The following is a 26,429-nucleotide window of genomic DNA, read 5'->3' on the forward strand; positions in this document are numbered from 1 at the left end:
CTAACCAAATTGGTTATAGTAAAACATTGTGCTAAATTGCTATGTAAATGTAATTTATCATATTATTAAATGTTTCCTATTCTTTATCATTGTGCTTTACTCTAATCAAATTGGTTATAGTAAAACACAGTGCTAAATTGCTATGTGAATGTCATTTATCATATTATTAAATGTTCCTATTCTTTATCATTGTGTTTTACCATAATCAAATTGGTTATAGTAAAACACAGTGATAAATTGCTATGTAAATGTCATTTATCATGTTATTAAATGTTTCCTATTCTTTATCATTGTGTTTTACTTTAACCAAATTGGTTATAGTAAAACACAGTGATAAATTGCTATGTAAATAATCATTATTATTAAATGTTTTTACTCTGACCAAATTGGTTATAGTAAAAACAGTGATAAATTACTATGTAAATGTCATTTTGTCATATTATTAAATGTTTCCTATTCTTTATCATTGTGTTTTACTCTAACCAAATTGGTTATAGTAAAACACAGTGATAAATTGCTATGTAAATGTAATTATTATTAAATTCCTATCTTTATCATTGTGTTTTACTCTAACCAAATTGGTTATAGTAAAACACAGTGCTAAATTGCTATGTGAATGTCATTTATCATATTATTAAATGTTCCTATTCTATATCATTGTGTTTTACTCTAACCAAATTGGTTATAGTAAAACAAAGTGCTAAATTGCTATGTAAATGTCATTTATCATGTTATTAAATGTTTCCTATTCTTTATCGTTGTGTTTTACTCTAACCAAATTGGTTATAGTAAAACATTGTGCTAAATTGCTATGTAAATAATCATTATTATTAAATGTTCCCTATTCTTTATCATTGTGTTTTACCATAATCAAATTGGTTATAGTAAAACACAGTGATAAATTGCTATGTAAATAATCATTATTATTAAATGTTTTTACTCTAACCAAATTGGTTATAGTAAAACACAGTGCTAAATTGCTATGTAAATAATCATTATTATTATTAAATGTTTTCTATTCTTTATCATTGTGTTTTACCATAATCAAATTGGTTATAGTAGAACACAGTGCTAAATTGCTATGTAAATGTCATTTATCATATTATTAAATGTTTCCTATTCTTTTTCATTGTGTTTTACTTTAACCAAATTGGTTATAGTAAAACACAGTGCTAAATTGCTATGTAAATAATCATTATTATTATTAAATGTTTCCTATTCTTTATCATTGTGTTTTACCATAATCAAATTGGTTATAGTAGAACACAGTGCTAAATTGCTATGTAAATGTCATTTATCATATTATTAAATGTTTCCTATTCTTTTTCATTGTGTTTTACTCTAACCAAATTGGTTATAGTAAAACACAGTGCTAAATTGCTATGTAAATGTCATTTATCATATTATTAAATGTTTCCTATTCTTTATCATTGTGTTTTACTCTAACCAAATTGTAGTAAAACACAGTGATACATTGATATGTAATGTCATTTATCATATTATTAAATGTTTCCTATTCTATATCATTGTGTTTTACTCTAACCAAATTGTAGTAAAACACAGTGATACATTGATATGTAATGTCATTTATCATATTATTAAATGTTTCCTATTCTATATCATTGTGTTTTACTATAACCAAATTGGTTATAGTAAAACACAGTGCTAAATTGCTATGTAAATGTCATTTATCATATTATTAAATGTTTCCTATTCTTTATCATTGTGTTTTACTCTAACCAAATTGGTTATAGTAAAACACAGTGCTAAATTGCTATGTAAATGTCATTTATCATATTATTAAATGTTTCCTATTCTTTATCATTGTGTTTTACTCTAACCAAATTGGTTATAGTACACAGTATATTTTAACTCAGCAACATGTATAACATCGCCGCAAAATTGTTTATACGTTTATTTTGATTGGCTAACTAAAGTACGGTCTAATGAATATTGATATCAGAAGATTCCCTAGCTTAGTAAAAAAGTTTTATTACCAAAAATATGCTGATTACGTCACTACCGGAAGTTGTAGTCTAGCATGATTCAGACGCAATTGATTATGTACGTTTGTTAAACATATAAAAAGCTGTAAATTACCACAAAACGACGATAGGAAAGAATTCAAAGAAATGCCCTACGTGTTCAAAATCATTGTTTTAATATATTCTGTATGTATAACTAACAATTGACCTTGTGGAAGAGCGTATAAATTTAATTTAAAGTAAAACATGATTTACTCGCCAATTTGGTATTGGATATATAGCTCGGTCAACACAAAAAACCGGCTAGTTGACCTTTGACATGTATTTTGTAAACAAAAGGAGAATTGCAAACACTTTTTATCGACAAAATAAATCTTAAGTTATAATATAAATGACTTCTTAGTATTGTTTTTCAGATACCATGACATGTCTGGCACAATTGTATTAAACAATGGACATCATTATAACGAAAATATTGCTAAAAAACCTTCAGAAATTGACATGTGGAAAAAGGACTCTTCTAGGCCCAAGATTGAACTCAAACAACCTTCTTTATCACCGTCAGCTGCCGATGGATGCCCTGACACAATTCCCTTCTCGAGTGCTAATTTTAACGGACATGGGCCTAGCAATAAAAATAACTACAAACGTGTTTTCTTTGACAAAAAACGGTTTATTTACTGGTGTTGTTTCATACTTCTAGTCGTCTTGGCTTTTGGGACGAGATTGTATAAATTAGATGAACCAAAACATGTTTGGTAAGTTAAGAATAAAACAAATATTTTATTTTTATTTTGTATTTTTTGAAGGGGAAAACAGTGCACGTGATGTGACATGAAAATAAGATTTGAAACATAACAAATAATTGTTTTTCTTTTCATTTTTTTCACAGCTGGGATGAAACACATTTTGGAAAAATGGGAAGTTACTATATTAACAGAACGTTTTTCTTTGACGTGCATCCTCCATTAGGAAAGGTAAACTTTTCTCTTTACCAGGACACTTTTATTCCACTTTTCTTTCAGTATCCAACACGGTATCCAATTAAACATGTCCTGCTTCGTTTTTTTTTTTCAGATGTTAATAGGTTTGTCCGGTTTACTATCGGGATACGATGGGAAATTTTCGTTTGAAAAACCAGGAATTAAGTATGGAGAAACAGAGTACATTGGAATGCGATTGGTAAGAAAAAACGTTGTAATGAATGTAATAAATGATTGAAACAAAGTAGAACCCCTATTATGTACTTGTCAATTGTATGACCTACTATACGACCCCTGGGAGAGATGCGTCATTTGTCTGATGTTTGTCATACCTTATGAATACCATTATGCACCCCTGCATAAAAAAAATGACATACCTTTAGGTGACCATGACACACCCATTTTGAAGAACAATGTACCATGTTGTTCATGATATAGTGGGTGGTAAAGTGACGGACATTGACACACTATTATTCATTGATGTGACGTACCATTTAGCTTGACGCACCCCTGCATCAATAATTATTCGTAAAGGATGCATCCATGATGCACCTCTCCCGAGGATCGTATAGTGAGTCATATAATTGACAAGTGCATTAAGAAGACACTTTCAGGGCTCATAACATAGATTTCCAATTTGTAGTGTTAAAAGCAGTAGAACTTCTAATGTGTCCCCTCAATATGAATGTCCAAAAGAAGAAAGTTTTTTTTTTTACTGTATTGCCCCTCATTGTTTCATAGGAAAGTTGCTCTAATTTGACTTGTTTTTCTCTTTAGTTTTGTAGTTTACTTGGTTCTAGCATCATTCTGTTATGTTTTGGAATTGTTTGGGAAATGACTCAATCACTTTCAGCATCAGTACTATCAGCTTTTATTATTATATTTGGTAAGTGAAAAAATTATTTAATTTCAAAAGTTATTTTATTTATTTATTTTATTTAACCTTATTTATAGACCATAAACAGCGTATGCTGACAGTGACTGTGTATATATCAGTACTCCAGGGTAACCCCCTACATGTCTCAAAAGATGATACTTGGTTCTTTAAAGTGCACATGAACCAGATATGTACACTGGACCTACGGTTTATAGTTCTTATCCGAGAAGCCTCGCTCTATCACCAGAACCATGGAGCGAGTGAGGCTCGACCCTTGTTATGGTAGGTATTACTGTCTTAACCACTTGGCCACTCACTCATTAATTGCAATGTTATTCTGTTCAGCTGTCCTTATCCCATCATGATTCTAACATCAAATGTCATTCACAAATGAACTTTAATGAAACAATATTTACATAATTTTATCATTGACTCCTTTTTTTAGACACTGGCTGTTTAACTTTATCACAGTATATTCTACTGGATCCAATTCTCTTGTTCTTCATCGTCATGTCAATGTACAGCGCACAAAAGTTCAAAGGTCATTCTAAATTGCCTTTCTCGTTTGGTTGGTGGTTCTGGATGGCAAACACCGGAATCTTCTTAGCATTTTCGTTCAGGTATTAAAGCAAAGTTTATATCAAGCATTTTTACTTTACTTCCAGACTTCGGTTTAACAAAAGTCGTATGCCAATTAATTAAAATACAAATGCACTTTGTAAACATTTGCATATTCATTAATTTCCAAACTATAAATATTCTATCGGTAATCACATTTATTTTTTCATTTTCATTGATTTTAGTGTCAAATGGGTTGGTCTCTTCATCATTTTACTTATAGGTATTATTACGATATCTGACCTTTGGCATTTACTTGGTAACTTAGCTTTATCAAAGGTAAACTTATTATCATATTTCCCTCTAGTTTTAGTTGTCCCATGCCTAGATGACCGTAGGTGCATAGCAGATGAGATAAAGTAGTAGTACTCATCATGATATGATACACTGGCATAAGCCATATCTCCCAGTGGTGCCTATCTCCTCTATGGGCTGGCGGGGTTTTGGTGGATGGCCGTCATATCATTTTTATAGTGGTTAAAATGCAGTATTCTGAAAATTGAAATTCTGTAACATAAGAAATAGTGGAATTGTTTGTCATGATCTCTAGTAAAATCTTTTTTTGTTCTGTTTTGTTCAACAGATACAAATAGCTAAACACATCTGTGCACGTGTGTCCTGCCTAATTGTTCTGCCAATCATTTGTTATCTTGCCATATTTTTCGTCCATTTTAAAGTATTAAGTCACAGGTATGATTGATTGATTGATTGAAATACAGTATTACTGGAAATCTAAACTCATATTACTTTTTATATTTTTCTTACATTCAATTTGTAACTTAAAGAAGATAGATTTTTAAAAATCAATTGAAATCTCTCTTTTTTTTACAGTGGGACTGGCGATGGATTTTTTAGTTCATCATTTCAGTCTCGTCTCAAGGGCAATAACTTATATGAAGCAAATATGCCAGAAGGTAAAATAAATCAAGAATAGGGTATAGCTGTACCTCCCCAAGTTTTAAATCAAATGAAAAGATTAAAATTTAAGCTCAATAGAAACAATTAATTTAAAAAGTAAAGCATCTTGCCTGTAGTGTAATGGATAAAATAATATAGCATTGACAAGTCTCGAACCTCTTACATACTAGGCCGTTAACCCTTATTATTGCACCCTACAAGCTCTCTAATATGAGTGTTATTTTTAGATCTTGCATATGGATCTGTAATCACCTTGAAGAATCATCGAGCAGCAGGGGGCTTGCTGCACTCACACTGGCATCTCTACCCTGAAGGTGTTGGGGCTAGGCAGCAACAGGTCAGTAGTATCGATCAAAGCATACATCTAAGAATTGCTCATCAAGATCATTCAATTTGCTACTACAATACACTGAAAAACAGTAGGCCTATCAATCAATCTTTATTTCTGTTATATAATCACACAAAAAACAAATACAATGTTAAGATGGAGGACGTACAACAAAGGCAAAGCCTGAAAAAACACTGTACAGTACACCTTTATAAAAAAACACACATGCAAAGCCAACATAAACAAGTGGATCATCATTGTATGGTGTGTCTAATTTCATGTTTATTTAAATGCCTACATTCTTTGTCATGTTTTGTCTAAAGGTTACAGCTTACACACATAAAGATGATAACAACAAGTGGTTGGTTAAGAAGTTTGATCGTGATCCGTCAGAACACGATGACATCACATATGTTCATCATGGTGATGTAGTTCGACTAGAACATCTTGCGTAAGTTGTCGGATACTACAGTATTTATTTGTTTAAAACCATGCAGCTATCAATTTAATTAAAACTGTCTTGCCATGGCTTTTGCCGTGTAATAATATACAAATAATGAATTTTTATGAGTGTAATGGTACAAATAATGGCATGAGGTGAATGATGAAATCATGCCAATATTTGTACCATTACACGATTATAAAACATTCATTATTATTTTTATATAACATCTAAATAGATTTCTGTCACAAAAAAAAAGTACAATTGAACGAACGTTCAATAATGCATACTATTGCATGCCATGTGACCCACAATTGTCCAATCAAATAACAGGAATTTATATAGGTGTTATATAATACTATTTAGAATGTTTTTTTTGTAGAACTCAGAGGAATCTTCACAGTCATATGGAGTCTGCTCCAATCACAAAGCGCCATCAACAGGTCTCATGTTATGGAATAGTGAGTTTGACCTATAAATTTTATTTTTACATGTCAGTCTATATTTTCTTTTCGTTTATGGGTCTTGCGTGACAATAAATTTCTTCTTGCAAGATTCTCTATTAATAGTATAGTTATATTGTTTCATTATTATATATTACATTTTTTTTATTGTATTGTTTACCATTGAAGAAATTAATAAAAGTTGAATTATTATTTTTATTATATTGTGTCTACTTACCTGGATAAATCGACATATGCCTTTTTCCCTTTACCTCTCCAAGACAGTGGAATATACTTAAATGTCACTTTGTTTCTTTTCACAGAATGGGACTGGAGATTTGAATGATATATGGCGAGTTGATATTCTGGGTGGTAAACTTGGGGATCGAGTGAAAACAGTGCGAACTCGGTTGCGACTGATCCATCATACTACAGGGTGTGCTTTGTACTCTCACTCCAAGCAGTTGCCAAAATGGTAAGAAGATAATTACTGATGCATTCACAAGTTTGTCAACCACTAAATGTATTGCTTTTTAACTGGTTTGTTATTTTTGTTTGTTTTAAGGGGCTGGGAGCAGATGGAAGTAACATGCAATCCACGTAAAAGAGATTCAAAGAACATATGGAATGTGGAGGACCATTACAATGCCAAATGTAAGAGAATCAATTTCTTTTAAAGCCTTTTTTTTTTGGATTCTAGTGTGTGGTAGTTATTTAAAGGGCAACTTGACCGAGGACCATATTTTAGAGATGTACATATGATTTCAGAACAATCGCAAGATTAAGGATATGGCCACACCTGCTCACCGTACAGCCGTCGCCATAAATTAATGTGACATCACAGGTGCATTTCAAAATCTACTTAATGAGTCCAGATAAGCAAAAGATACAATAAAAAAAATCAACATTTATATTTTTTACGATTTATGTACAAAGAAAAACTCATGCCGTAACGTTTGCGATGCACCTGTGACGTCACAGCAATTTACGGAGACGGCTGTACGGCAAGCACGTGCGGCGATATCCTTAATCTCGCTATAGTTCTGAAATCATATGTATATCCCTAAACCCTTGGTCCTTTAATAGTAATTAGAAGTATATCCCTAATAATCAGCTTCGGCTGGATGGACCACCCTCGTTTAATTGAAATAAATAAAATAAATCTGGATGGGTGACAGCTGAGTGTTACCTAGATTGCTAATTTGATGTGATAATTGATGATTTTATTTATTATTATTCTCGGTTTTTTATTTTTGTAGTACCAAATATCAGCTTTGAACTGTTCGCACCTTCATTTCTTGAAAGTGTGCTGGAATCGCATATTGTCATGGCACAGGTATGATTATTATCTATATCCAATCTATAACTTGTGTTTGAACCACTTCTATAAATAAAGAGTCTCAGATTAAACAAAAGTTTGTCTATTTTAATACTAATCATAATGTTAGACCTTACATTGACCAGAAGAAGACTTATAATTTGTATAAATACCTTTCATTAGTTAGACCAGAGGTTTCTGTTTTGATTGTGGATATTTTGTAGTCTACTTCCAAGAGTGTTGTGGATTTAGAAAACATGAAAGATGATCACAAAAAAAATATGAAAAGTTATCAAGATCTGATCTGATTTAATTTTTAGAGTAACAGTGGTCTTAAACCTAAAGAAGGAGAAATTACCTCACGACCATGGCAATGGCCTATTAATTATAGGGTAAGTTTTAAAACCAATATAATTATTTCTGTAGTTGCTGCAATACCTCAATTCAGTTGCTGCAGTATTTACTTGTACTACGTTTTCTCAGGCGCATATCTGGGGAGAAAGGTCTAGGCTCACACGCTCCTCCTCTGACAGCCAAATTAAAATTGGTTATGATTTTTATATCATCCAGACTGAGCAATACAAAATAAATTGATATTTTAGGGTCAGCGCTTTTCAGGTGTGAATGAGACAGAAGAACGTGTTTATTTACTTGGTAATCCAGTTCTGTGGTGGGGTAACTTGTGTTGTCTTGGACTCTTTCTTTTCTGCTTTGCAATATGGTCTATAAGACTGCAACGTGGATGTTGTACAGGGGTGGATACAGGTATATTTTAATATTACATTATTTATATACTCTTTTGTACATTACTGAGGTTTTACGAACCAACATTTTTTTAGGTGTAGCATAGAGATATTATAGTGAACTATAATATCTCTATGGGTGTAGCAATTAACATTAGGATTTATGTTAAAGATTCAGAATATGTTGCTAAAGCTCTGTCTGCACTATCAAACTAGTTTGACAAAAAAAAAGTGTGGTGTGTCCAAATGTGGTAGTGATATGACTTCATCGTGTCCAAATATGATAGTGATATGACATCAACGTGCCCATATATGGACATGATGATGTCATACCACTCCCATATTTGGGCACACTTTTTTTTTCAAACTTTTTTGATAGTGTAGACAGCGCTTTAGTCTTCTTGAATGCTGGTAATGACTGATTCCAAACTATGTACCTTAAATACATTCAGTATTAATATTATTGTACATTTCTCTTACAGATAACAATGCCATGATAAGCTGTGCTTGGCTATTCCTAGGCTGGTGTCTACACTACCTACCTTTCTTCTGTATGGGACGTGTCCTCTACTTTCATCACTATTTCCCTGCCATGCTCTTTAACAGTATGTTGTCTGGTAAGTATAAGGTCAGACTTTATCAAAATTAGTTTAAGTAACCTCCAAAAAAATCTTCTAATAGATTCAGTGATTATGATTAAACAGAGAAGTATCTCCCTGGTTTAAATAACATAGTATACAACTTGCATCGAGTAATAAAATGGAAGTCATGTTCGATCTTCAAAAACATCTGTTTTTATACTATTTGACTATAAACAGCCTATTTCAATTATTTATTAAAAAGCTATCTTGTAAAATTGCTTATGTTCCCATCTGAGTATCCTTTGTTTTGATAATCAAACTTACCATATAGTATTATCACCCTGTACTTGTGGCCTTTCGTTGTTTTACGATGTATACAATTTCCTCCAAACATACTATGGGTCAAAGGTCACCTGAACACTTACAAGATTGATGATGAATTTATTGACAATCTGTCTGTTTTTTTCTCTCTCTGTTTGCTCCTTTAGGCATTTTGATTGATCATATAGTTACCAGTGTACATAATAAACTTGAACTCAACTTTCCTTTTAATGGGAAAATCTGTACTCATGCTGTAATATGTTCTGTTATGGTTTACAGGTGAGTTGGCCATTTTATTATTGATCCTCATTGGAATTTATCAATACTGATTGACCCTTATTGATATTGATTGATTGACATTTATTGATATTGATTGATTAACAATTATAAATATTGATTGATTGACAATTATAAATATTGATTGATTGACATTTATAAATATTGATTGACTGACATTTATTGATATTGATTGACAATTATTGATATTGATTGATTGAATTGTATTGATATTAACCTATTGACCACTATTAATATTGATTGATTGACATTGATATTGATTGATTGATAATTATAAATATTGATTGATTGACATTTATTGATATTGATTGATTGACAATTATAAATATTGATTGAGTGACATTTATTGATATTGATTGATTGACATTTATTAATATTGATTAATTTATATTTATTGACTTTTATTGATTGGAATAATTTAAAAAAGGAATGTTTTTCCTGCCCATACTGTTCTAGGCATATTTTCCCTCATTTCATTGAAATAATCAATAACTGTTTTTGATTTGAGGATTTGATTACTCTGTTTACGTATACAGGGGCAGTCAGAATTACTTTAGTGATCATTAGATATATCTCAATGCTAGTTGATTTTCCTTACCGTGTCTATTGTATCATAGGGAAATTCTGTTATACAGTATCACATGTGACACATGTAAGCTGACTATAACCTTAAAGTGTTACAGACACCACATTTATTTATTTATTTAAACAATATTTTATGAGGATGGTCCATCCAGCCGAAGCTGATCATTAGGGACCCTCACAAAACTACAAAATGCCGATATAAACATGTAAAAATAAATATTATTATGTGATACATGACACTGTAGTACAGAATTTGGCTATGATACTGATTATATACCATATGTGGAGATACAGTACAGTGATCATTGAACTGGTTGATCAATGGAATCAGTTCATTAGTTGACTGGTATGTTAAAATATCTGACTTCATTGACAAACCATTAATGCCTAATTACACATGGTTGAGTGACTGCCAATATTTTATATTTTGTTTACTTTAATTTCCCTAACTCACACTTTTTAAATATAGAGCAAAATTAAGTGAACTTTTCTTATTATTGTTTCCATAGTTTTCATCTATTCAGTCCATTGTCATACGGAATGAATGGACCTTATGCTGGCAAAGCAAATAGTAGATTGACACATTTGAAATGGCTTGATTCGTGGGAAATATGATATTATTACATGTTTGTATTGTGACAACTGTAACCTTTTCTACTGTTTTGTTACATTGTTTTGTACTGACCTTGTTTTTAAAATATTTAACTATTTCACACCGTGCACATAATTTTGCAAGAACTATTCCAGTTGGTTGTATTTTTCAGTGTATGTTGATTATGTCCTATAAACCAATTCTTGTCTACACTTTTCAAAAGACTAGTCTTTTTTGTATGGCTTCTAATAACTCCTTGATCTTATGCAACCTTACTATTAGTCATTTTAACTGAATTTTCCCATTACCTTCTTTTGTATTTCTTTGCCTTATGGCTATTTTTAAAATGTATTTTGACAATATTGTGATATTCACAAAAGAAAATGTCTTTTGTATGTGTATATATAATTTATTTCCCCTCTTTTTTGTGGATAAAGTTCTACATTGAATCTAACTAAAATCATACGTTATTGCAGTAAATAACATGTAGTTACTGCAGTACTTGCAGTAGATTGATTTTTACAACTATAATCTGCATGTCGGTTGTCTTTCATGACAATACAATATAATATTTGTGCTTGCAAACTTCCTTCCTTGTTGTTCCATATACCATAGTTTTAACTTGTATATTATTTATTCTGTATTGTATATAAGTATTAAATCAAACTTTATGATTTAGTTTGTATAAAATTGTCTGTCCAACAATCTAGATTTTGATTTATTAAATTATATTGATTATACTTATAGTACATTCTATTGAAACATGATGTTATATTTTTTCAAAGTACAGTGGGAATCACACCTCGTAATTAAACACTTTTAAAATTAAATTGTAAGGCCTAATGGTTCTTTTTAGAGGTCTCTGGTGTTGACAGGTTTTGAGATGGTCAGTCGTGTTGAATGAGAGGTCAGAGTGTTGAATGAGAGGTCACTTGTGTCGATTTCTTTTGAGAGGTCAGAGTATTGAATGAGAGGTCACTTGTGTCGATTGATTTTGAGAAGTCAGTAGTGTTGAATGAGCAGTCAGAGTGTTGAATGAGAGGTCACTTGTGTCGATTCTTTTGAGAGGTCAGAGTGTTGAATGAGAGGTCACTTGTGTCGATTGCTTTTTGAGAGGTAAGAGTGTTGAATGAAAGGTCACTTGTGTCGATTGCTTTTGAGAGGTCACCGATTCAATTTCTTTTGAGCTGGTGTACAATGGTGTTGAGCAGTGGTTCTGCGATTATGATAAAACAACATTACATTTGATGATGTAAATTGAGACAATATAGTTATGATTAGTATAACGATACGTTTAATACATTTTACAAAGTATCTACAAATATAATAGTATATAATAAAATATATAAAGTGTTGCCCAAAAGCTAATTTTTCTGGCTGTTTTACTTTATCAATTTAGCTTTATGCTTATTTTATTTGTATCTCCATTGAGATCCAGCCGCAGTGATACACACAGCATTGTAATTTTTTCAGTAATATTATCATATATAAACATCACAGGCACAGAATAAATTCTAAACCGTCCGGTGATATACTGAAATTTAATAATTAAATTTCAGTATATCACTGGGCGGTTTAGAATTAATTAATTAATTATTAATTAATTTGAAACGATAAAGATGAGGAAATCTGTGAGAATGATAAAAAGTCGCGCCAACCGAGATTCGAACCCGGTATTCATATTGTAGTTTTCATAAAGAATACAAACATATACTGCATACCATAGTATGCCCGGCTAATACTATATAACCAAAGCCCGTAGGGGTTCGAGGTTCCTATGTTATATATGTTTAGTCAATAGTTTCCCTGTAACTGACATTTTAGCAAATGAATATTACTATTAATATTGCTTTATTAAATCGACTACATTGCGTATCCTTTGAAGAAAAACTATAAAATGTAGTAGTAGTCATAATACTACTATAACATACTAATTAGCTGATTGCAATCCTTTCTTCATTGTTGCTACGACAACGGCGAAGACCACACCCCAAGCTGCTTTGTGTTTCTCGTCAAAAGTTTCGCCAACAGCTTCACAGAGGGCAAATATTAGGGCTTCTCCGACAGCCTGTGGAATGTTGAAATTAGTTAAATATACATTACAAGTATTAAGAATTTTTAATAAGAACAACCTCGCAACTGAAATAAAGTAAAGGACACTGAGCTCGCCTTGCCAATAAAGGAACTCGTAACAATCTTTGATCTTATGTCTGGTTGCGACAAACAGTACTACTAGGGGCGTAGCCACAGATAAAAAAATAAAAAAATAAATAAATTAAAAAGTGCCCCAACTAGAGAGACGCGACTGTAGGTTTGGCGCTTGATATAGTGTAATATAAATTGTGGTTCTTTTCTGCTCAGCAGAAAGTCGGTCTATTATAGCGCAGTGTGCGTGCGCCTGTGCGGAACACTTCTGATTAAGATTCTAATTATGAAATTATTCAATTTATTGTTATGAAAGAAATAAGTTCTTTGTTGTTATCTATATGAATTTATTATCTCTAGAAATAAAAATTTCAAAAGATGTCGGTAAAAATTTTACCTCGAAATATTCAGGTTTTGCTTTGTACTTCTTGTGTCTTTTACCAAGACTTTCTAACTTTTTGGCCATTGGTGCAACGTCATCCAAACCGTTAACGGCAACTCCTACCATCTTGATGACGCTGTTTGCGTGGTACACAAACTTACTATGTATTTTTAGCTCTTCCATTGGTAGGCCTAAATCACCAAAGGGGAATAGTCCTAGAAATTCTGGATGTTGCGTGAATAATCTACAATTTAATGGTTTAAATACATTTATAATTTCATTTGTTTGTTTTGTTTTATTTGTTTTCAGTTTATGTCCGGAAATGGCTATCGACACGGATAACCATGTGTAAAATTTGTCCGTATTTCAACGGTCGACCGTACCTATAGAAAACGTTTACACACACGTTTTCCCGTGCCGGTATCCTTATCTGTGTTATATAGTACAGGCCTATCAGATAGATATGTGTTTCAACTTGATATAATATCATTGAACGTGTTCATTTTTCGTCTAATTTCCGTTGATATGATATGAATATTCCTTGATCACACGAGCCATTCATTTTATAATTCGTGTTTGTTCATTTAAGAAAAGTGCATCTTTCCATTTAGAATGTGTCCGATGAATGGGCATTGAGGAGTGGAATTAGGGGTTGGGAGTGGGGGAGGGGTTGTGCGTGTTCCCGTGCTTGATATTCATGAAAGCAGGCCTTGTCTTTTAAGGTGAGCAAGTGCGATCACTCACCTAACACACTCCTAAAAGGCCTTTGAGGAGTGTGATTTACAACATTTCTACACACTAAAATACAAACAGCACACCTACAGCACGCGCTGAATGTGAGAAGTGCAATTTGTAGCACATATATATTTTCAAAAGACAAGGCATGTGAAAGACGATCGTATATAATGGTGATATAAAAAAAACATTTCCGGGCCAGTGATTATGAGCATTATTAGTATCCCTGATGTAAATTTAAAAAAAATTATCTTCTCAGTTGATGTTAAGGTTGTGTGATTTCCTTTACCCTCTATTGTGCATTTAAGCCGTAGTAAATATATAGATTAAATAGTACAGTAATAATTATTCCCACAAAAAGAAGTAAAACATATTTGGAATTTTTCATTCGGTTGTATTATTTGATATCAAAGTTTATTGACCAGTTTTTGCTTTTTGTTGTACCGGTAGTATTTCCGCATTAGGGCGTTTAGTTCGTTTTAATCTATTGCTTCATAAAAAGAGACACCACAAACTGTTCTGCGTGTGCGTAAAGCTTGGTTCCCACTAGTGACGCAGCCAGTGGCAACACGGATGAGCGCTCAGTGGCTAAACTCAGAGGCCCCGGAGCTTATGTGGGCCACTGAGCAGTGTTCAGAGGTATTACAATTTGTTGAAAAAGGCTAAAAACGCACGAGGCCTCCAGGCGTTGGAGGGCCACTTGGGGTTCCTAAACAGGGGCCTCAGGTCTCTACGTTACGCCACTGGACGCAACGCAAGTACGTAAAGCAAAGTAAAGCGTGGTTCCTACTAGCGACGCAACGCAAGGACGTAACGCAACGCGACTGAATTGACCAATCACAAGCGATGGCTTATTCGCTTGTGATTGCTAACTGTCTATAACTTCGCTTGTCATTGGTTAAAACGCTTGCGTTGCGCTTACGTACTTGTGTTACGTTCTAGTGGGAACCAAGCTTCAAGCTTGGTTCCCACTAAAACGCAACGTCAGGACGTAACGCAACGCAAAGTGATTTGACCAATCTCAATCGATGGCTTATTCGAAGCACTTTCTAAAGTAAATAATTAAACGCCGCTAAACCTATACGCAACGATGCGAATGGGTATATGAAACGCCTTTAGTCCGCATCATTTTGATTGAAGTAACACTCTTGCTTAAACGTACGTAGATCACGCGTCGACCTTACGCGACATTATTGGCGTATTGCATTGAGAAACCTTTGTGCTAAACAGAAAATCAGGAAAGTACTACTTATTCGAATGGCTTGTTTGTTGGGTACTAAACGACTAGGAAGCAACGCAAGGGCGTAAGCGCAAGCAAACGAGTTGACCAATGACAAGCGACAGTTTCAATAATCCGTCGCTTGTGATTGGTAAAATTGCTTCCGTTGCGCCTACGTCCTATACCAAGCTTTAAAGTCTGAATCGAATACGCAAATTGTGTACGCGCACTGAGAGTGCTGAAGCCTACCTTGAAAACATGCAGACACCAGTACTACCCAAGGCATCTCTATCCACAAGACACTTCCAAGATGTTTGTACAAGATTCTTCTCTTCTGGTGTAGGTAACGTCATCTTATCAACAGAGTTATTGACTAATCTTTAACAACAGTGAACCGTTTGCAACGCCTATGTCCCAGAAAGTTCTGAAGGTTCGTCGATGCGTTTATAGTTAAATGGGGCAAGTAACGCATTTTATACAGAATCGTTCTCCAATTGGTGTCTTTACAACAATATCCATTGAAATAATGTACCCGTTGAATTGGAAGTAACCATACAGGGGCGCTCTGTTTACCAAAATCAGTTAATCTGAGCATTAAAAAAATGACAATGCATCGAAAATATATAATGAGACGCTTATAGGCATAACGGCGTCGGTTTTATGCATGGTTACAGTATTATTACATTGTTCCGAACATACGGTAATTAATAACTCTGATACTGGTTTCTACCCTGTGATAGTCAATCATATCTGTTTTTTAGTTGGGGTGAACATCAACCCCCATAACCAAGCTTATAATACTCTACCGCCCTTATCTTCCCAAATTGTTGTATTCAATTTGGGAAATGTAGGCCGCCTTTAAAAAAAAATCGTGCCCTGTATTTTATTCATCCTCACTGAGGAAAATTGGATTGGTTCTGCGGACCTACGGAAGCCACAGAGCTGCCGTCACCTATCGCTTCTGGACCTTCTTATCCGAGAAGACAATTGTTCTACCACCAGACCATGGTCCTTGAACTACCTGTACCGATATTATGGATTTATGGATGTTTTGTTTGTGTCCCCATCATTCCCATTAGAATGATGAATAATTCAATAATATGTATAGTTTAGTCGAACGGCGAGTGGTGGGGCGCCGTTTACCGAACCAAAGAGCCACAAATATCGGCATGGGTTCGAGTCCAACTCGCTCCTATAGTTCTGATGGTGGAGAAATTCTCGAATAAGGACTATAATAAACTGAGGTTCACTGTACACAGTTTGACCTCCATTCAAGAGGGGGTTACCCCAGTGAACTGGTACAAGTCAGGGGATTACCACCTATCTGAGAGGTATAAATAAAATAATAAATAAATAAATACAAAACAGCATATCAACCACACTTCATTGGTGATCTACTATCAACACGCTAATGTGTTATTAGTTTAAGCCTTCTTCATAAACCTGTAGAGTGCATTAATACTAATTAATATTTGACCATAGTATTTCAAGAACGAATTCTGCTCATTATATTTAATTCATTTCCACGTCTGTTCAATAACTTGCCTCCAAATGTTAAAGATAGTCTAGTTATTCCCTGTCATCATTTATATATTCACTTAAGAAAAACTTGCTTCAAATACCTGTCTGAACTCAACGAAATGTGAAATGTTATGTTAAACTGTTGTATATACTTGTGTTACTTTTTCTGTATTTAAGTTTATTTCATTGTTACACTTTAGGGGGTCGGAGGTCGCTCGATAGTGTTTTGCACTTTTTGACAATCCCGTCTGTAATATTTCTTTTCGTACATAAGTTGGGGAACCCTCGTGAAACGTCACAAAATAAACATGAATATGCATAGTCATATCCATATGGTGTGACGTAAGTATTGACGTCTACCCCCTGAAGTGCTATGTATCTTGTGATTTGTATTGGGCCTATTTATAAAAGACGAAATAAATTGAAATAAAAAAATACCAATTACGCCTACATTCCAATTTATTGCTACCATAAACAAGTGACTCTTCTGTCATTCATGGTAATTAGCCCCTTTAGATGCCAATTCATGTGCTAGATAAGGTATCATTATTTGATATTCTGTGCTCATAGTATACCACTTCGATTATCGGGACCTCCCCTGGATTCCATTACTGTACTGTCCCCTGGATTCCATTACTGTACTGTCTCCTGGATTCTATTACTGTACTGTCTCCTGGATTCTATTACTGTACTGTCTCCTGGATTCCATTAGGCCTCTGTACTGTCCACTGGATTCCATTACTGTACTGTCCCCTGGATTCAGTTACTGTACTGTCCCCTGGATTCCATTACTGTACTGTCCCCTGGATTACATTACTGTACTGTCCCCTGGATTCCATTACTGTACTGTCCCCTGGATTCCATTACTGTACTGTCCCCTGGATTCCATTACTGTACTGTCCCCTGGATTCCATTACAATAATCCAAATATAACCTTACCTTTGCGTGCATCCTCTTGTAGGCCTACGAAATGTCATACAATTCTCATATTATCACCTCTGATATTAATTATATAATTCATTTATTTAAGATGTCTTTATTGATGACTGTTAACTCCCTTAGTGACGCATATCGAATTCACTCACATAATACCGATCCTCCTTTTAAAGTCTCCACGTATTACATATGCAGCTCAACAGACGCTTATATATCAATATCTCAATATTTAAGATCTAACTTACTGCCTGGTAGGCCTATCGTACACCATCATTGGCACCCTACGGCGTGCAAAAGCTGATAATATGGCACAGTTTTTGTACGCGCGCGTTAATATTATTCTGTTGCTTGAACTCGACTCTGTTTTTTTTTGTTATAACAAATTATCAAATATAACTTGTTCTGATTTTCAATTACATCCCCTTTAGGCCTATATATATTTTTTAACGTGACATTAGTAGCGCACCAATTTAATTTTATAACAGATACACCTTATATACCCAGGCGTATATTATTTTATTTTATTATGAATATTTAACTGAAATAGTACGCTTAAGATATAATTAATAGAAATACGAAACCCTAACACCCAGTTTAGACATATTTATACATAGTTATAATTACATTGATATTTATATACAGATGCATTGTAAATTTCACTCTTCCCTGGATTTATTTATTCCCTGATTCTTTGTTTTAGGCCTAACAATTCAAATATTTAAAAATATAATTGTTTTTTATGACATTGTTTTTGTGGTGTAAGACGCTTTGTTAAAGCGCCATAGAAATGAAATAAAATTAAATAAATATGTAAAAGGAAGTAAAAATCGTGGATGTTTACAACATTTAAAGGTTGTTTGTTCCCAACAAGTATTTGAATCATGGTTGTGAACAGCCATTATATAAAAGAGAAAAGTCATGATACAAAACGATGTTTCCTTATTTTGTTGGTAACCCTTTTATCAACACACAGTTTAAGCAAGTGATAACAAGCACGTGTACTTATTGTACTTCTTTTCCAACACCTGAGTGAAGCCAGTTAAAATAAACGAATGTTAAACAATGTTGACGTTAAGTTTGTTCCACTTAATGTCCAACCGTAAAAATAGCTTGGACACACGTATGGGCGGCCATTAAGGTCAATATAGAAAAACCTATACACAGGCTAGTATTAAATAACATCAGTAAATCATTCATCTTTTAACTCGGCTGACATGATCTTCGCAACCGTTCCAATGACCGCGTCCCAAGCCTCGTTCACGTCCGCTGTCCATACTTTCTCATCTAACCCTTTCTTGTATGAGTACATGAGTGCCGCGTGCACAGCCTGCAAGTTGACAGAAATAAATAAATACAGTTGTTTTGAAACATTTTTGTTCGGTAGTACCAAAGAACTTATAACACAAGAATCTTCTGTTCGTCCGATGCGCGTAACAATTTCGAAAGGCATTGTGGGATAGAATAGAGCTATGGGTGGCGCCATTGTGAGCCATGGAGTAGGGCGCCCGCATCAAATTAGAAAGTCAAAATCATAGAGGGGATCTGCTAATGCTCTAGGGGGATGCAGTAATTGACTGAGGAGTAGGGCGCCCGCATCAAATTAGAAAGTCAAAATCATAGAGGGGATCTGCTAATACTCTAGGGGGGATAGAGTAATTGACTTCCTAGTTTGGAGGGGGCGCTGCTCCATGCTGTGAAATGGCGTCGCCCAGTTTGACCTTTTAACCCTGTACTTCCGATACTGTGTTTTGAATGCAAATTGAAGAACAGGAGATTCTTGTGTTATAAGTTCTTTGGTAGTACAAAACAATGTTAAAAATATCTACAATAGAACCCATAATATTGGGGATATCTTCGAGACCCAACAAAGTGTCCCTTGATGAGGGTGTCTTGCCATGTTAAACATTTCCCATTGTACACGTCACAGGAAAGTGTCCATAGTGTAAGGGTGTCCCTTTAGTAAGTGTGTCCCAAAAGATGGGTTGTTATTTTGTCCGCCCACTATAAAAATAATTGACCGTACCGTAAAATGTTCTGGTTTAGCACCATACATCCGATGACGTTGACCGAGGTCCGAAATAATCGGTACAAGAAGCTCGAGGTCATCTAGGCCCTGGATAGCTCTACCGATCATTTCCATCACCTGCCGAGAATGATTTTGAAAAGATGTGTCTGCTCGAAGTTCAGCCTCTGTTGCATAGTTCATTTTACCAAAAGACCACAAATGTCTTATTGTTGGGTTCTCGTCAAGAAGCCTATGAAAAAGAACAAAGTGGAGATATAGCTTGGTGATTAACGTGCTTGTTTTTCATTCTCAAGGTCCAGGGTTCTATCCTGACCTAGTGTCAGGGTTCAATACTGACCTAGTGTCAGGGTTCAATCATGACCCAGTGAGTGTCAGAGTTCAATGCTGAACTTGACAGGATTATAACTTGCGATTCACCATCCACCCCTAAGCAAATGAGCCTTTATAAGCACGATAAATTATAGCTTGCCCATCCTGTAATTGATGAATGTCTTGCTGTTGATGCGTATGAAATTATACATATAAATAAATAAATCAAGAAAATATAAATCTTTTTTTTAATTAATAAATTTTTAACTTTAATAAAAAAAAAAAACACCCCAAAAAACAACACACGCAGATGTATAGAGAAGGAATCAATGTATACTATCATAGATGTCAGCGAATTTTATCTAAACTAAGTATACGAACCACAGTAGTCATATCGTAACTATCCGGTATGTTTTTTAAGGGCCTCATTTTCAAAAGAAGTGTTGTTTTTGTCGCTTACCTGGCGAAGAATACCATTCCATATTCAAGAAGATCTTTTTCAATGTACGCCCACGAATCCTGAACCAGCCATTTTTGTTGCAATGTAATCGGCGACTCTTGTTGACCTGATGCATTCACCACCTCTGAAATTGTGACTTCCTCCAAAGTGTGACCTTCTGACACTCCTCCTTCCTCTGACACTATTCCTCTTTCTTTTGGCATTGCTTTTTCTGTTGTTTCCTTCTGATCCAATACTGCAACGTTTCCATTTTGTAATGGCAGTGACATCATCTCCGACTGATTGTCATCATTATTGGATATTTCTGTCGCAACTGCAATACCATTAACTACATCATTTTCTAACAAAGGGTTATCCACATAATTATCATTGTCATCATTAACTCCTGGTTTTCCACATAGTGCGCGTTTTTTAGAAAACGGAGTCCCCGTTTGCACTCCAAAGTCATGTCGTGATCTTACGGAACCATTGAAGTTTTTTTTAGTTTTTGATGGAATCTGCAACTTGACGTTGTCTGTTGTCGATTTACTTTCAAGACACCCCATTATATTTTCCAACTGAAACTAACGTGAAGAATATTTTTATCAACATAATTATTTTAAGCTAGGAAACCTTATTCTCGATAATGTTTTCCAATAATGAAATAACAATACCATAATTAGGCTACTTTGACCTTTTTTATATTTAAAATAGAACATTCAATCAGGAAAGAGTATAATTACTATTTCAGTATAGTAATTTTACTCTACCCTGATTCAATCATCAGTTCAATGATCTGCATCTCACGAAAACTTGGATACGCTCATAGATCTAGTTAATGGTGAACTAAAAAATGTTTCGGATTGGTTCATGTGCAATAAACTATCAATCAACGTTAAAAAAACTAATTACATAATTTTCCGCAATCAGCGAAATCCAATTAAATTAGAGAATGTAAATATTTATGTCAACAATAAAAGAATAGATAGAGTTAAATCGACTAAATTCCTTGGAGTACATATTGATGAATTTCTCACATATAAGAATCACATCAATGTTACAGCTAGGAAAATATCTCGATATGTAAGTAAGTAAGTAAGACATTTTTTACCAACCTATGCTCTCTGGACAATATACAAATCACTCATTGAACCAGTATTAAATTATTGCAACATAATATGGTGTAGTACATTTCCAAGTTATCTAGATGAGTTATTTAGACTCCAGAAAAGGGCATTACGAGCTATAACATGGTCAAAGTTTAATGATTCAATGACTGAATGTTTCTATAAATTTAAACTTCTTAAAATTGCGGATATCAATAGGTACCAAATTGGGCTTTTCATGTATAATGTTACTACTAATCAGGACGTGCGTTTTTCATCGCTCTTTATTAAAAATGGTTCTTACCATTATTATAATACAAGATCTAAAGACAAAATGAGACTCGGAAAACGTAATCGTACTTCTACTAGTTTTACTGTGTCATGTGTGGGAACTAAATTGTGGAATGACTTGAATTACGAACTACAAAGTACCAAATCAATATTTATATTTAAATCATTGTTTAAAGAACATTTATTATCATTTTACAAATAATTTTAAAATAATACTTGTTGCAGGATTTAACTTTTTTTATTATTTATGTTTTAGTTTTTAGGCTAGTTAGGGACGTAGGGGGACACAATTAATCAAGCTCTTTTGAGTTTTTATATGTTTCCTTTTCATCTTTTTTTTTTTATGTTCTCATATATTGTTGTATATTTTCATGATTGATGATGAATAAAGAATATTTGAATTTGAATGATTAAAGTATTGTCCCTTTGACTAATTCCCAAAAAAAGACATTTATACTTGTAGGTATTTCAATTTCCTTTTAAAGAATGTAATGTTTATTAAACAAATCAAAGCGTGTGTAAATGTTTTACGATGTGTTGAAAATGGGATATGCTTATGACGTCATCAAGGATCGTCCTTTCCTTGTGATCGTCATATTCTGCAGTTTGAACAATCATTTTAAAGACTGGTGTAAATTATGCATTAGATATGATTAATTTAGAGAATAGATAGTGCAATGTTTCCAAGTATACTCATGCTCTTTAATGCAATATAGAGGTCCCTTCCCCTCCCCTCCTAGTAGGCCTGCACGTCAATGCCCTAGTACGGTAAGGTACAGTAAGTGCAAATCCGTCAAGTCCGGTGGTCAACCCTGGTCAACATAACGTTGTCCTCCATGAAGATCACGTCGACGATGGCTGCATAATTGTAATCCCTTTTGGACATACTGCCTATTATGCAAGTCCATTGTCATATTAAACAGAATATTGATCTAGACATTTAGCATTTGGCAATGAGAGAAGATTTAGAAGTATCAAAGAATTTATTTTATTGTTGTCTAAATCGCCAACCATTATATTTTAACGTAACTACACTAATTAAAAGATGCGGAGATCACGTACTCTAATCTGTACAATACTGAATGAATACTGGAACTATTAACGAACGGCGTATGATTCAGAGCATGGTTTTATTAACCAATCTTACATACTTAGTTTCCACTATAGGACGCAGCGCAATGACGTACGCGCAACGCAAGTAATTTTGTCAATAACAGTCGTGTAAGCGATGGATTATTCGAACGGTTGCTTGTCATTGATCACCAATTGGATCACCCTCATTAAATTATGGTTCAAATAAAATAAAAATCAAATTGGTCAACTCGCTAGAGTTTTGCTTAAGAACAAAGCTTTAGTGTACTTTAAGCAAACAGAAGGCTATCGCTATGGGATAATTATTTTTACTGATATCTACATACGGAATTTCTTTTCAATTCGGTTCAATATAAAATATGTTAATGAAAATAAGTTAAGTCCAAAATTGTATTTTGTGTTTCTCAAACAAGTATGCCTACAATACCTCATTTTTACAATTACCATAAGTAGGCCAGAAATACTGTATGAAAATGTTGTGAACCATGAAAATGAATCAATTGATGGTTACATTTGATCTAGAATCATATTTCGCAAACAAACAATGGAAAATACAGGGGTAGCTGGTGGGTTGGAATTTTTGCGAGCTAGTTTCAAGTTGAGCGTGAAAAGAGTTTAGAAACCTGACACCAAAGTGACACAGGTAAACTCTATGTAAATATTATTCTACCCCTTTCAGAACATGTGTACTGCATACTAAGTTGTCAATAATAGTCACCTAATGCATACTTTATATAGATCAGGTGTGTAAATGGGCTATTCGGATAAAAGTATAAGGCCTATATACTTAGTTAGCTTCCGTTAGGGCGAGGCAAATTCTTAAAATGTTTGAAATAATCAACAGGAGCCTATTATGTGATTCGGTTCACGGTGGTACGATCATATTTATGCATGTTTTTTTTAAGATAAATTTTAAAAAAACGCAATATCATAAATTGGAGAAGAACTAGGCCTCAAAGAGGAGAGAAAGAAGACGACTATAACAAAAAGAGTTTAAAATTAAATCAAATATAAATTATATTGAAATTGAATATAAAACATCTTAAAATTCAATACTCTGATCTTTTTGTTTTTTTTTTCTATATGACGGAGTGCAAACACACAACAATTGTATGTTCATACATAAAAAATATAATATTGGCATAGCCTATGCCTATCATATTTTCATCCATAAAAAATATAATATTTGCATATCATGATCATTCAGTCAAACAACTGAGGAAAAATTAGTTTGAATTGATGTTCGAAAAAAATGTTCAACTATAAGCCCTCAACCGTGATGTCATTGGTACGGACCATAGTGAAGTACTCCGTTTGGTGCAATGTTTTAATAAAAGAAATTGTCAAGATCATTCTAATCTGTACATTAATGAATGAAAAGGTATTACGAAAACATAATAAATAAAAAAATGTTACCTTTAAAAATGCAAAACGTCTCTCGTTAAGCGCACATCCAGCTGCTGATACGGAGTTTACTATACAACTTCCACTTTTAAAGTGCACCCTGGGAGACGTTCTTAAGTGCCGGTTAACGACCAGGTAAGTTTAAGTAAAGATTGGAAAAGAAAAGGTGTACTTGTAAAATAAAGGCGCCTATGGCATTGAGTATTGCCTAAGTCAATAGGCAAGGGCGACTTGAACGTTTGTTTTTAACATAATCCCTATGAGAAAAAACTGTACACAATAAAACACATTCTATTCACCTTTTTGTTCAAAAATGACTATGCAATTTTCTTATTCAAGATTTTTTAATATAGGCTAAAGAAGATTTGTCGCCAGAATTTGGAAAAAGAGTTAAGATAAGGTGAGTCGCGTCATGTACAAAAATAAAGTTATACCGGTTCTATGTAGGGCTACAATAGGCCTACTCAAACTTAAATTCCAGTGACATGACTTCAAATAGATGCAGAGAAGAGTTACTCTTCCCTGGTAGAACATCCATTAAAATTGTATTATAAAAAGATCGTTTCAAACGCAAATCTCTCGGGATGTAATCTCTGGCATTCGGTAATATTCAACAGGTTATTTTCTGTCTGCTTTATCATTACAATTCGTTTCAATATTTGGGAGATAAACCTTTATATAAAAACTAAATCCACAACTTCCCTTTTGGATTAAAAGCTTAAACAAATCTGTGGTTGGTATCACAGACTTTTTAACAGTTCTTACTTTTATATTTGTTAGAGTAATACGGTCCTTTAAATCGAAACGAAAGTGGGTTGCGGGCGCTAGATTGGTGAGAGGAGCTCTACTTTCCCGTGGCGGACTTCAATTAATTTAAAACAATAATAATCAATAAAAACTCAGATTAGATTAGAATAGAATATTAAAAGAAACAAAATGATATTTTTTGGGTACAATTACAGAGAATTTTGAAGAGGAGATAATAATATTGTGTTTATCCAAAATGTCATACCGTCAATCTTCTAATAGTAGAACTGCCTTTCTAATTATAGTAACCCACATTATAAGTCAATCTATGATAATAACCCACTACTCTAATAGTAACCCATGGGGGTTACTATCAGAGTCACAAAAACTATTGAAAAAATTACATTATGAAGACTGTCCGTTTAATGACGTACAGCCGGATTTTGAAAATTAGGAGATAATGCATGTTTGACATTGAGTGTTTTGCGTTTATAAAATAAATTTGTTTATTCGTACTGTTTTATTATTTTGCTATGAGTTGCTGACCGGAAAAGTTGGGATGGGTTACTATTTTCAGGTGCCTAATTTAAGATTAGTAATAGTAACCCCCCTTCTAATTGTAACCCACCCTAAAAAACAATCAAAGAATAATAACCAGGGATACAATTAGAAGATTTACGGTATAATATGTGACTAGCCCGATCAAGAATTTAAGTAACTCAGATTAAACTTAAACAAGAAAGAAAGATTAGAATATTAAAAGAAACAATTATATTTTTTGGGTAGGGAACTAGAGAATATAATATTGTTTTTATCCATATTATAACCAATGGTTTAGTAATAGTATCTATTAAATTAAACAAAGTCTTCAATTATGATTGTACGGTATCTGAGTTATTATTAATATTTATTATTAGTCAATTCATTTTTAAGCTATTTCATTGAAAAGTAGTGTAGTAGTAGTAGCCTCTCCATACAAACAACAAAATTAGTACTGATTCAAAAACGCCACCAATTTTTTCAGTGGTCGCAATATCCCGTATGGT

The 26,429-nt window shown here is 33.6% G+C and overlaps 3 protein-coding genes across 3 annotated transcripts; 1 reads left to right on the forward strand and 2 right to left on the reverse strand.

The window, feature by feature from the left end:
• Window positions 1-2,334: 2,334 nt before the first annotated feature.
• On the forward strand, window positions 2,335-12,191 carry LOC140060522 (protein O-mannosyl-transferase 2-like). Its single transcript, XM_072106778.1, has 19 exons — window positions 2,335-2,743; window positions 2,878-2,962; window positions 3,063-3,167; window positions 3,746-3,854; window positions 4,291-4,465; window positions 4,649-4,742; window positions 5,047-5,153; window positions 5,295-5,377; window positions 5,609-5,718; window positions 6,033-6,160; window positions 6,534-6,612; window positions 6,918-7,069; window positions 7,160-7,248; window positions 7,854-7,930; window positions 8,233-8,304; window positions 8,515-8,677; window positions 9,138-9,272; window positions 9,725-9,836; window positions 10,949-12,191. Exons 1-19 carry the CDS (start codon window positions 2,412-2,414, stop codon window positions 11,052-11,054), a joined length of 2,313 nt encoding a protein of 770 aa, XP_071962879.1. The 5' UTR covers window positions 2,335-2,411; the 3' UTR covers window positions 11,055-12,191.
• Window positions 12,192-12,340: 149 nt separating this feature from the next.
• Window positions 12,341-16,086, reverse strand: LOC140060523 (neuroglobin-like). The gene is made up of 3 exons (XM_072106779.1): window positions 15,762-16,086; window positions 13,574-13,802; window positions 12,341-13,099 (listed from the first exon to the last, which is right to left on the reverse strand). Exons 1-3 carry the CDS (start codon window positions 15,863-15,865, stop codon window positions 12,962-12,964), a joined length of 471 nt encoding a protein of 156 aa, XP_071962880.1. The 5' UTR covers window positions 15,866-16,086; the 3' UTR covers window positions 12,341-12,961.
• Window positions 16,087-18,526: 2,440 nt separating this feature from the next.
• On the reverse strand, window positions 18,527-24,777 carry LOC140060659 (uncharacterized). Its single transcript, XM_072106961.1, has 4 exons — window positions 24,649-24,777; window positions 20,765-21,327; window positions 19,993-20,224; window positions 18,527-19,296 (listed from the first exon to the last, which is right to left on the reverse strand). Exons 2-4 carry the CDS (start codon window positions 21,307-21,309, stop codon window positions 19,159-19,161), a joined length of 915 nt encoding a protein of 304 aa, XP_071963062.1. The 5' UTR covers window positions 21,310-21,327; window positions 24,649-24,777; the 3' UTR covers window positions 18,527-19,158.
• Window positions 24,778-26,429: the final 1,652 nt, after the last annotated feature.

Source organism: Antedon mediterranea, chromosome 10 (assembly GCF_964355755.1).
Source record: "Antedon mediterranea chromosome 10, ecAntMedi1.1, whole genome shotgun sequence".
Classification (NCBI taxonomy): Eukaryota; Metazoa; Echinodermata; class Crinoidea; order Comatulida; family Antedonidae; genus Antedon; species Antedon mediterranea.